Here is a 10,670-nt window from a genome sequence, read left to right as displayed (position 1 = left end):
GGAAGAAATCAAGGCATCTTTTCTGAAGGCGTATCGTAAAACCCAAGTGAAAGAGCAGTTGAGGAATGAACTTGCCATGATGAATCAAGGCAGTGAGGAGTGTGTTCGCCTGTATTTCCTAAGACTGCAATGGCGCTTTTACAGAGATGGCCTGACCGTGGGATCTCAGAAATTTTCATGAAAGACATATTTGTTGATGGACTGAGGAGGAATTTCAGGAGTGGATAATTCCTCCAAAACCTGAATCAGTAGGGGAGGCGTTGAGGCTTGCATTTGCTTGTGAGCAACTCAAAAGCATCAAAGTTGGTTGGAGGAAGAAGGAATGCATGGAGGGTCAGGGTGGTGTTGAAGAAGAGGAAAATGATGAAAGAGAGTGTCAGTGTTGGAAAAAGCAGCTTCATAGAACGAATAGCCTCCTTTGCAGATATTCTAGTGCACTGTGTTTTTTTTTTTTTACTATATCATTTCCTTTTCTTCTTACAATTTAGCAGTTGCTTATTTTATAATATATATGTACTAGAATTGTATCTCCTGTTTATTTATTTTATAATTTAATTTATTTAAGGATTATTATTTAATATAACTTCAGAAATAAGTCAAGGAAAACACCATGATTGTTATGAGTTGAGTTTTACTTCTTACCTTTTCATCTATTTCTATCAAATACAATAATCATCAAGTTAAACATGTATTGGATAATAATAGACCAAAATGTAATTGAGTGAAAAACTCAATTCTCATTTACATATATTATTATTTTAGATTAGATTATAGAATTAAAAATCCCACCATAATTAATACTTCAAAATATAGACTAACCTTAATGGTTTGCCAATAATGTTGGGTATGAAAGCAAATCATAATTAAGGAGGATTGTGGATTCTTCTTGTGTCAAATGGGTAAGAAATTTAGTGCTCTTAAGACTTCAACAAATTTTGTGGATAGAGAAAATAATGTTAAGAGAATTTATTTTGATTTAAAGTTGGACTCGATTATGAATTTTATCTATTATTAAAATAAAGTTAATAGGAAGGATGTTAAACTTTAAAAAATGTATAGTGAAAGAATAGACCCAGACCCTAAAAGAAATAACACTTGTTCTTCTACTACAGAGATTGAAAACAAAACAATGGGCTCATAAAAGACAGATGATTCACCTCAAAAAAGGAGACGGATTTCACAAGCATGAGGCAAAAGAGAAGCAAGCTCATATAAATATTCTTTTTTGAAAGTAGAAATCAATTGTTAACAATTTTCAGGGTAGTAATTTAAGAAAAATTAATGAAGGAAACAGAAAATGAAGCCAAATAATAAAAGGCGAGAACCTCCCTTGATGTTTCATCCTGCTATTGAAATCGATTTTTTCAGTAAGATTTACTTGCTTTCAGCAATAGGGTTTGTGTTAAATATTGAAAGAAGCAACGGGGAAGACACATTTAAGCAGGTTTTGCCAAAGTTTGCGGTGAAAATAAAGCATCCTCTGTCGAAATGATGATGAGGATCGAACAAGGCTGGCCTTGGCTACAACCATACCCGGTTGGGAAGAAACCTTTCTGCAGTGAGAGAGCAGTATTTGTTGTTGATGTAGCCGCGAAAACCAGAATCTAAGGCTTGCATGAGCAACTGAAATGCATTCAATGAACAAGTAACCCAGAAACGGAAAGGATGTTCCATTCACCTTCTGCATACAACGTATATCAATTGAAACAGCCAGCTATAGCATTCCATTGGGCATTTCTCTAACTAATAACTTACCCAGCAGTCGATCGCTATACAATATTAATATGCTAATTGCTTTACACTTTCAAAACTGATGATACAAGCAATTTTCAATGTAAATGTCATATAGGAAATAGCTCCAAGGCTTCTATCATGGAATGAAGAAAATATATATATTTCATGTGTGCTGATGGCATGCAGTTCAACTGCCCCTCAGATTCATTCCATCCATGTAAACATCATTCCTTCAACAAAGAATTGAAGAAAGAAATTGAAGTTAGCAACTGATGCTTAATTAAAAAATCAGGATAATGTTGAAGTATTTCCCAGATAGACGATCTCTGTATCCTTGTCATCATTCTAAGCTGTAAACATCAAAATAAAAAAGAGACGAGTAAGACAAGTAATATCTAATCTGTGGGAATCCAATAATAAAATTTCGAATCTTGACTACCACCCTTTGAAGTTATGTCTTTGTGCCAATAATACAAGGATCTTGATGTCATCTTCGACGCCACTAAGTTTTCCCACAATCCAGAAGAGATGATGGCCATAATACTTTCATTGATCTCATTTACAATAAAGAAACCAATTCAGCATCCAAAATGCTTCTACCATATTCTGGTACCGCTTCTGATCTAGTTTGCAGCAAGGCTTTAATTTGGGCGACTTTTTCTTTCCTTTGAGGGTCAATCCAGATTGTAAAACACTGAATCATGTTTTTTGGTTCCAGGGACACCTGAATCATGAACTGTGGATTGTATAACTCTTTTCCAGCATCATCATAATTTAAGGCAGTGAACTTGAGCAGAGAGAGGCTTTTATAGGTCTTGCAGAGAAGCAACCAATAAAGCATAACCAGTCAGTCAATCCTTAACACCATCATGTTTCATGATTGGCTTCATTGCCATGTGCCTCTCAATCAATTTGTCTACAAAGGGGCGAATCTGCATGTCAAAAGCATTTATTTAAGAATGATGCATCAAGGTTAGCTATCTAAAAGAGGGGAAGCAAGAACTATTTAGTTTAGCAACTTTGTTAGGAAGTCTGTTAAAGTGATGTGAAAAAGAAAATCAGAATAATAAGAATCATAAATCAAATATAATGTACAAATGAAGCCTAACAAAAGCAATAAATCCCTGGTTGTATCATCTCAATAGCAATTATAAAGCCAGTAGCGTGTCTCAGAGAATCTTTGAAATTGGGGAGGAAAACAAAAAAGAAAAGATGAACCAACAGGTCTATAGGCAGACGGGGTAAATAATAAACCTAAAACAGAACATTTGAAATGCATATGCATACCTTATTTTTGCGCTTGAAATCAAGAAATTCAGAAACAGCCATGTTTTTCTCTGCGTCGGTTGCCTGCTCCATTACCTGGTACAAGAACAAAAGCCTATGACCAGGCTAGAAAGAGGCAAAAAAAGTTGAGAACTAATGAGTGAAAAGAAAAGAGAAGAAAAACCTTTGTCGCAGTTTTCTTCATTATCGATTTGTATCCCTCCTTATCAATTTTTCTTGCCTTATAAAGGGGCATTAGCAATGATGCAACATAATCAACGACAGCCTGCTTAATACGATCAGTACCATGGGGATGATTTTCAAATCGCTCCTTGTTTACAGAAACTTGGGAGATGGAGCTCTCATTTGCTCGTCCATCATGCTTCCAGGTTGTTTGCCTTGAACTAGCATTTGAATCTTCCTCATCCTTGAAATTTGTAGGATGGAAGAAATCTGGATCAGCAGCAACTGCTTGAGACTGCCATCTCTCAATGGCATGACAATCCTTAATCCCCTCACTACCAGCATTATCAACCCATGCTTTTGTGAAGATACTGCTGTCCACAGCCAAACTTTCTCCAGAGTGTTCTCTAAGTTTCAAGTGGCTCCTCTGAGACAGGTTATCTACTGACATTCTGGAACTGTCAAGGTTGACACAAGCAGCAGAGAAATCAACAGACCAGTCCCTAACTCTGCAATTCCTAGAATCTATTTCTGATATACAATCTTGTCTTCCAAAAACACCACCAGGCCATTTCCCTTCATCCATTTGTGCGTATTGCTCCCTTCTGGCAAATTTGTGAAAAGAAGGAATTTTAGGAAGCTGAAGCAATTTGTTGCAGTTGGCTTCTGTGGATGCAAGTGCCTGCGAAGTACTATAGTTAATCTCTTTATGAGCACAAGTCCATGAACAAAGTAGGGAAGAAAGAAGGAATTTTTTTTATTGAAGATGAAAATCAAAATTTACATGAATAATATGATTATACTACACCGCTGGGCAACTCTTTGCATTTTCAAATTGATGTCAAATACTATCACAAGTTATCCCATATTTTATCAGTCTATCAACTTTTGATATCAACTTGATCAAAAGTGAAAAAAACGCATTCATTCAATTCTTTAACAGTAGAAAAGCCTTCATGACATACTCTTAAAAGGTTATATGAGAAGGCTGATGCTGAAAAAGCTAACACCAAAACAGGTATAAGCTCTATAAATCTTTTGGTGTTGAAGAGAAACAAGATAAAACCAAACATCCGAAAACACAGATAAGCCTTCTACAAGGTGGTATTCAAGTAACAGTTGTTTAAGGACAATGCATCAATATTAATATGCCACTGTAGAAAGGGTACAAGAAAGACCTACCTCTGCAGCTGCTTTTGCTGCAGCTCGGGCAGCTGCTTCAGCAGCAAAGGCAGCCTGCTCTTCCTCTGACATCCCTTGGTTGACAGATTCCACCTCCATATCAACTGATTTGCCATTCTCTTTCGCATAGAAAGGATACTGCTTTCCAGCAGGAAACGGATCCTGCAAGCTTGCTTTACTCTCAAAAGCACCATGTTGTGAGTGTAGAGGCGGCTTTCCTGAAGCAGTATCTTTAAGGGATTTTCTCTTTGAAGAAGCTTTTGCCTTACGGAAAACTTCAAGCCAAACACTAACCAGCTGGCTTGCTATAGCACGTATATCACGACTTGTATGCACACAAATTTTTTCCTTCACAGTTTTCCCTATGCCTAGAAAAATTATTAATAAAAAAGTCATTGTAGCCACTTTTATTTAACATACAAAGAAAAACTTCACACATACTGTGCAAGTACATTATGGAAAAATATATACGGTAGCACAATAAACAAGTACCTGATGAACGAACTGCAAGCAGATCAGTTGAAACAAGCACAAGAAGACGAACACAATGGCGCAACAGCTGAGTCCCATCTTTCCCCATCGAATCCTATAAATTTCAATATGGACACAATAAACATCAAAGCCATTATTTAGTGCCACTAAATATATGCATTAGTAGAACAAATTCATATTAGGACCCAAGGATGGATAATAAATCATGAAAAGCAATAATACCAGCATCCATGAGTTGAGTGTGCTAAGCCCTTCCTTTGTCCCAGCAAAGGATTTCAAGGATTCAACTGGGAGACCCAACAACTTTTTGGCTAGATGCAATCGTCCTGAAGTGGTTTTCACATTAAAGAACATGTCCCGTAGTAAAGCTTCCCTGCTCAAAACCCAAGCACGATCCAAAGAGTTTTTGTACAAGACATTAGAAAGTTCAACTGCTTCAAGTCTCTTAATTATGTCCCCAACTTCATCCCTTCCTGATTCTGACCGTCTCTGTGCAGCCTCCATTGCCTCTACTTCAGCTGTATAATCATTTCCAGTGGTAAATATGTCAATTAATCGCACAGCCTCCCGAAGTCCACTCAACATTGCACCACCAACTGTGTCAGGATGCTCCTTGCAGGTAGCTTCTCCAGCGAAAAACAAGCAGTTCTCAACAGGCCTGCCCAACATATCATAGTCTTCTCCAGATGCTCCAATGGCAACATAGGAGTAAGCACCGTAACTGAAAGGATCCCTCCCCCAATCAGTCACAACTGAGGCAACAGGATCAGGAACTGAAGCCTCACCAAAAAGTTTTCGGAGAATAAGTACAGCATGGTTTACATGATCTGATGAGCTCATAGTTTGACCATCAATAGCTGCCTTACCAGCCACTAAGGCTATAAGAACAGGAGCCCCAACAGTTTTTTGGACATTCCAAAACATAAAGCAATGGCCTCTACTATCTGTTTCCTCAGCAGTCACTCCAAAGTAATCCACAGTATCATCCCAAAAAACTTCTGGAAATTCCAAAACAACTTTATTAAGTACTCCAAAACCAAGTTGCTGTATGGAAGAATGTTTCCATTGGGGCAATGGAGGAGAAAACTTTATGGCTTCTGCTTTCAAGCAACCAAGTGGCACAGTGATCAGCACAGCATCTCCTGAAAACTCACTGCCATTTGATGTGGAAACTTTGACCTGCCTATGATGACTATTATCAATCCCAGGGTCCTTTGGGCCGTATGAAATATTTGTGACTACATGGTTCAAGTGGATCAGAAGTCCTTCTCCAAGAGACTCAACCACCTTACTGTAACCTCCTTTAATCATACAATGGGCTCCTCCAAAGCCGCCATAAACATCATCTTGATTCCAATTGGGAAGAGACACTTCCTTAAGCGGAGCAGCACAGCCATACTCCAAGTGGGCATAGTGCCAATTCATAACCCTTCTCTCAAGAGGACTCAAAATCTCCCCTTCAGAACATTTTTTTCCATTGCTTGCTTTCAAGTCATAGACAGCATCCACTGAAGAATGTGATTCTATTTCTTCAATATCAGCTCCTATTTCTTCCATCCGATGCCTTTTTAGGGCATATTCTAAACCATCCTCAAGAGAAATTGTCATTGCTTTTTGACCTTTTTGAGCAACAAGAAACACCATATCATCAAGAAGACTATTGTATTCAGCTTCCAGAGCATCATCCAGATCAGCAGGAACCTTTTGACCAGATACAATGTCATAAAGAGGACAGGAACTATTCAACACGGTCAACTCTAGCCCCAACTGTGCACAAATCAATGAGGATGGATCTGGTCTTCTATTAGTTGACACATCGGCCTCAACTCCAGTAATAATGCTAGCCCCAAGGTCCACGGGTACTGAAAGAGAGAAGCAATCAGTATAAACACGACCTCCTATCCTATCCCTAGCCTCAAGTACAACTACAGAAAATCCCTGACGTTTCAAGTGGCGTGCAGCAGTCAATCCAGCAGGACCAGCTCCAACAATTATGATGTTCTTTCTGACCTCTGAATCACCCTGCAGTTGATGATTCCCATCAGGTTTATCATAAGTTGCAGACTGAACATAATGTGAGTCATTTCTTTCTTCTGGAGTTATTACAGGGGCTATTCCCATGTCAATAGCATCACAAGATAGATCTGCACTTGGAACCTGCGAACTAATCAATAAAGGGTTTAGTTTTGCACTGATGCTGCCATTTTGCTGGCAATTATCACTTGGGTGTTCCTTTTGTTCTTTTCCGCAAGGTAATTCTGATGTGATCGAATCAACCAACACTTCAGGTATTGTGGCTTCAGAAGCCTGGTTTTCATCATCAACTCTAACACCGACCTTTGCATCCAAAGAGGCTTCAGAATTCTTGACCTGGCCAAGGATGAAGGCAACTCCATCCTCTGAATCAGCAACAGAGGCCACAGAATTGCCATAATTTTTTCTTTCCTTGAGAAGCTTGTGGTTATCCTTAACCCTAAGCTCAGCTTTTTCTTTCTTTGAAGCAATTCCAAAGTTTATGTAACCCTGCAAAGAGAGGTTATCCAAACTTCAAGATCAACATACTTTGCAAAGGTACTAAAATAAGAGAAATTCAAAAAAAAAAAAAAGTATCCATCAACAAACATATGGATAAATTTTCACTCATTCAAGAGCAAACACTTACACCCTGATCAAGAAATGCATATATCTCCCTGATTAGGGAAGCTCGGGGTGGTTCACCCTCTGAAGGAGTGTCACTAACACCGCACTCAGCAAGAGGCAAAATGCGGTTAACATCTTTACTCCAAAGACCTAAGATATGATTCCTGCAGCATCAAGAAATTAAATTCCATAGAAGAAAACATAATTTTTTAAAACAGAAAATCTGAATGCAGCACAATGGAAACTAGCGATCATACCAGCTCCTATCAAAGAAAGTGACCAGTACAAATCCTTAAAGTTTATGAATATTATAGATGCCAAACGGCAGATCACAAAAAATAAAATTACTACAAAAAGATGCTACCTGGCACCCAGGGTCTCAATGTAATTAATGGTTATAGTTTAAAACAAAAACAGAATGAGAGCATAAAAAGGAATCCATACTCATAAACATTCATAACAATTACAAACAGCAAACAAAATTATATAAATATTCACAAACCTGCATTCCAAGTATTCCTGTAGCCCACCTCTACCCTTCAAGACCTCCTTAAATTTGATCTTCTCAACTGGCCCCACAGCACGAGCTTTCAGTCCAGATGATACTGCTGCCTCATCAAACTTCTCTTTTGCTCTAAAGGAACGATCACTGTCTGCAAACTGTTGATTTCCAAAAAACCCTTGCTCATTTAGCAAATTCTCCCAATCAGCATCCCCTTCATAAGCCATATCTCCATGTCTACGCTTTTTAATACTGCGCCCACCTCGCTGGACAGCTGATGACATACTGTCTTTGATTTCAGAACTGGGGAGAGAGACTGCATCTTCATGAAAACTTTCATTTTCATCAGGTGTTGATGTGGGAGAATCAACATTGGCCTCTTTGCTGATGAAAAGGGTATCATGGGTGGGACCACAAGCACCATGGCATGCATCTTCAGAAGGTTGACGGAGAGCAGAGTTGCACCTCTGAATGGAGGCAACAAATTCATTGGGATGAACAGAGTTTTCTAAAGAGTTTTCCTCAGCGCAAGCATTTGGAACATCAGTGCAAGTCTCTTCCATCTTCAGTGAATCAACAACAGACGGTAACAGATTATGTTTAGCTTGTCGTGAACCTTCACTTTCTGGCTTATTCCTCTGGTCAACTGCTGAACAATTGTCCCTGAGCTCAATGTTGGAATGCCCATATTTTTCTTTGTCACAAACTTTAGGTGACCTACATGGGTCCTCTGTAGGACCCTTTTCAACATTTAAGTCACCTGGTTCCAAAATGCTTTCTTGTTGACACACACTATGGTCAAATCCTTGATTCTCAGCTGTGTTGCATTCTTTGGAGGATGAATGTGAGAAGCTTGAACTAGAATCTGAATGAGACTTATCACCATAATTTCTGCTAGGATTCTTTGAAGCAGAAGCATGATAGGAACCCTTGCAATTACGTTTCAAACTCGAAATTGGGCAAGATTTCCTCACTGAATCAGATTGTGCCTCGTGAGAATGTTGATTCAAACCACTCTCAGGCGACAAACCTCCCTCATTCTGATCTTCCTCTAGCTTAGCTCTGGATTCATCATCAACCTCGATGGGCTTGGATTTTGAATCAAACTTGGCTCTCCTTACTTTCCCTCTATGCTTTCTTTCGACAACTGTATCAGTAACCACATCAGACCTGTCTTCACCAATATCCTGACCTTTCACACCAGTGTTCAACACAGATTTCCCATCCAAAACTCCACCACCCTCCACAGACTTATTCAAAGAATAATCCCTTTCCCTCTTTGCTCCTAGATCAACATCTTTCTTGGGATCCTTTAGCTTCTTTCTAAAGCTGGCCAACGTATCATTCATTCCCCCCAAATCCTCCTCATTCTTGCCCTCAGTTTTAACTGCTTTAACTTCAACCTTCTTGCACTTCCCAGCGCTGCCTTCCAATCCAGCCTTATCCTTTTTAGGATTCTTAGATTTTCTTAACTTCAACAAGGACAAAATGGGCTCATCATCATCTGAATCAACATCAACCTCAACCGCTGTTACTTTTAGTCTTTTCTTAGAGCCCCCACCACCGTCCATTTTCTTGTTCCTAAGTTTCAAAGAATTCTGTAATGTAACCTTTTCTAGCCCTAGCTCAACATTATTCCCCAAATCAAATTGCAATTGTGGACCTGCCTTGGAGTTTGAACCGTCATCACTTTCCATGTCTCAATAACCAAAAGCCCGAAGCTCATAATTTCGAATAAAAATTCCTTCATTCAAGCAACTAAAGCCATAAGCCAAAAGTCCCGAAGCCAAAACCAAAAAGTTCCAAGCCTCAGCAAATCCTTAAATATTCACCAAAATGTTCTATTTACAGCTAAATATGGATAGAGTTTCCTCCGATTAATGAGTTTTCCACAAAGTATCCTCAATGCCTAGGCCCTACTCTCCCTCTAGTGCACGTAACCCAATGAGGAAATAAGATTTCAAAAAGAATAAAAGAAAAGGACAATCTAGGGTTTTCAAAATAACTAATATGGCCTGAAGAAATATGTAAAGATACAGAGATTGGAGAATAAACCAGACCTGAGGGACGAATAGCAGTGAAAATGTTGGCGATAATGGAATTTGTCGAGGAGACTGAGAGGCGCAAGTTAACGGTCGCTGTTGTTGGAATTAGACTTTTAGACACCCATGCTCATTCCTTTATAAATTTACGCATTCATCGCTATTCTAAAAAGTTACAATTTAATCATGTAACTATTTAAAATTAACCATTTGAGTCACATTGTAAATATACACTTAAAAGTATCGAGAAAGAGTAAATTATAATTGACCCTTTTATTAAAAAATAAATTAATTAATTTTTATACATTTAAAAACGTGTAAACTAACCACTCCATTAAAATTTTCTTAATAATGACGTAAAATGTTAATTTTAATAGTTACTTATTAATTTTGTCCCTGAATTATAATTAAAATATCATTTTCTATTTTTTAAAAAATTCTTAATAATAATTCTAAACAACTAAAAAACTTAAAAATTATTAAAAATTATGTGGTGACTAATTATATAACTTCAAAAATGTTAAAAAGTTTGTTGTGATTAGATGAATTAATTATTAGCTTCCTTAGTATAGTAGGAAAAGCTCTCAAGTGACAATCACAACTGCATTAGCAAGAAAAGCTCTTTACTA

The 10,670-nt window shown here is 38.0% G+C and overlaps 1 protein-coding gene across 4 annotated transcripts; it reads right to left on the bottom strand.

Moving 5' to 3' along the window:
• Positions 1-1,653: 1,653 nt before the first annotated feature.
• On the bottom strand, positions 1,654-10,206 carry LOC105779664 (lysine-specific histone demethylase 1 homolog 3). Of its 4 annotated transcripts, none has more exons than XR_001129096.2 (9): positions 8,000-10,162; positions 7,520-7,661; positions 5,080-7,380; positions 4,858-4,951; positions 4,366-4,733; positions 3,185-3,865; positions 3,022-3,096; positions 2,177-2,666; positions 1,654-2,084 (listed from the first exon to the last, which is right to left on the bottom strand). XR_001129096.2 is itself a non-coding variant. In XM_012603518.2 (9 exons), the coding sequence occupies exons 2-9, from the start codon at positions 9,694-9,696 to the stop codon at positions 2,586-2,588; spliced, it is 5,439 nt and encodes a 1,812-aa protein (XP_012458972.1). In that variant the 5' UTR covers positions 9,697-9,926; positions 10,060-10,206; the 3' UTR covers positions 1,654-2,585. The 4 variants fall into 4 exon arrangements, 3 of the variants coding, with proteins under 3 accessions (XP_012458972.1, XP_012458971.1, XP_052485660.1); XM_012603518.2 differs by having other exon boundaries at positions 1,654-2,666; positions 8,000-9,926; positions 10,060-10,206; XM_012603517.2 differs by having other exon boundaries at positions 1,654-2,666.
• Between the last annotated feature and the right edge of the window lie 464 nt (positions 10,207-10,670).

This window comes from Gossypium raimondii, chromosome 4 (genome assembly GCF_025698545.1).
Source record: "Gossypium raimondii isolate GPD5lz chromosome 4, ASM2569854v1, whole genome shotgun sequence".
Classification (NCBI taxonomy): Eukaryota; Viridiplantae; Streptophyta; class Magnoliopsida; order Malvales; family Malvaceae; genus Gossypium; species Gossypium raimondii.
The sequence above is the reverse complement of the archived record's forward strand: the minus strand, read 5'-3'. Positions and strand labels throughout refer to the sequence as shown.

Coding starts and splice junctions, on each gene's coding strand:
- LOC105779664 (XM_012603518.2), bottom strand. CDS start 9,696: ATGGAAAGTGATGACGGTTCAAACTCCAAGGCAGGTCCACAATTGCAA. Junction 4,952..5,079: donor CACTCAACTCATGGATGCTG/GTATTATTGCTT, acceptor TGAAATTTATAG/GATTCGATGGGGAAAGATGG. Junction 3,866..4,365: donor CAGCAAAAGCAGCTGCAGAG/GTAGGTCTTTCT, acceptor AGTACTTCGCAG/GCACTTGCATCCACAGAAGC.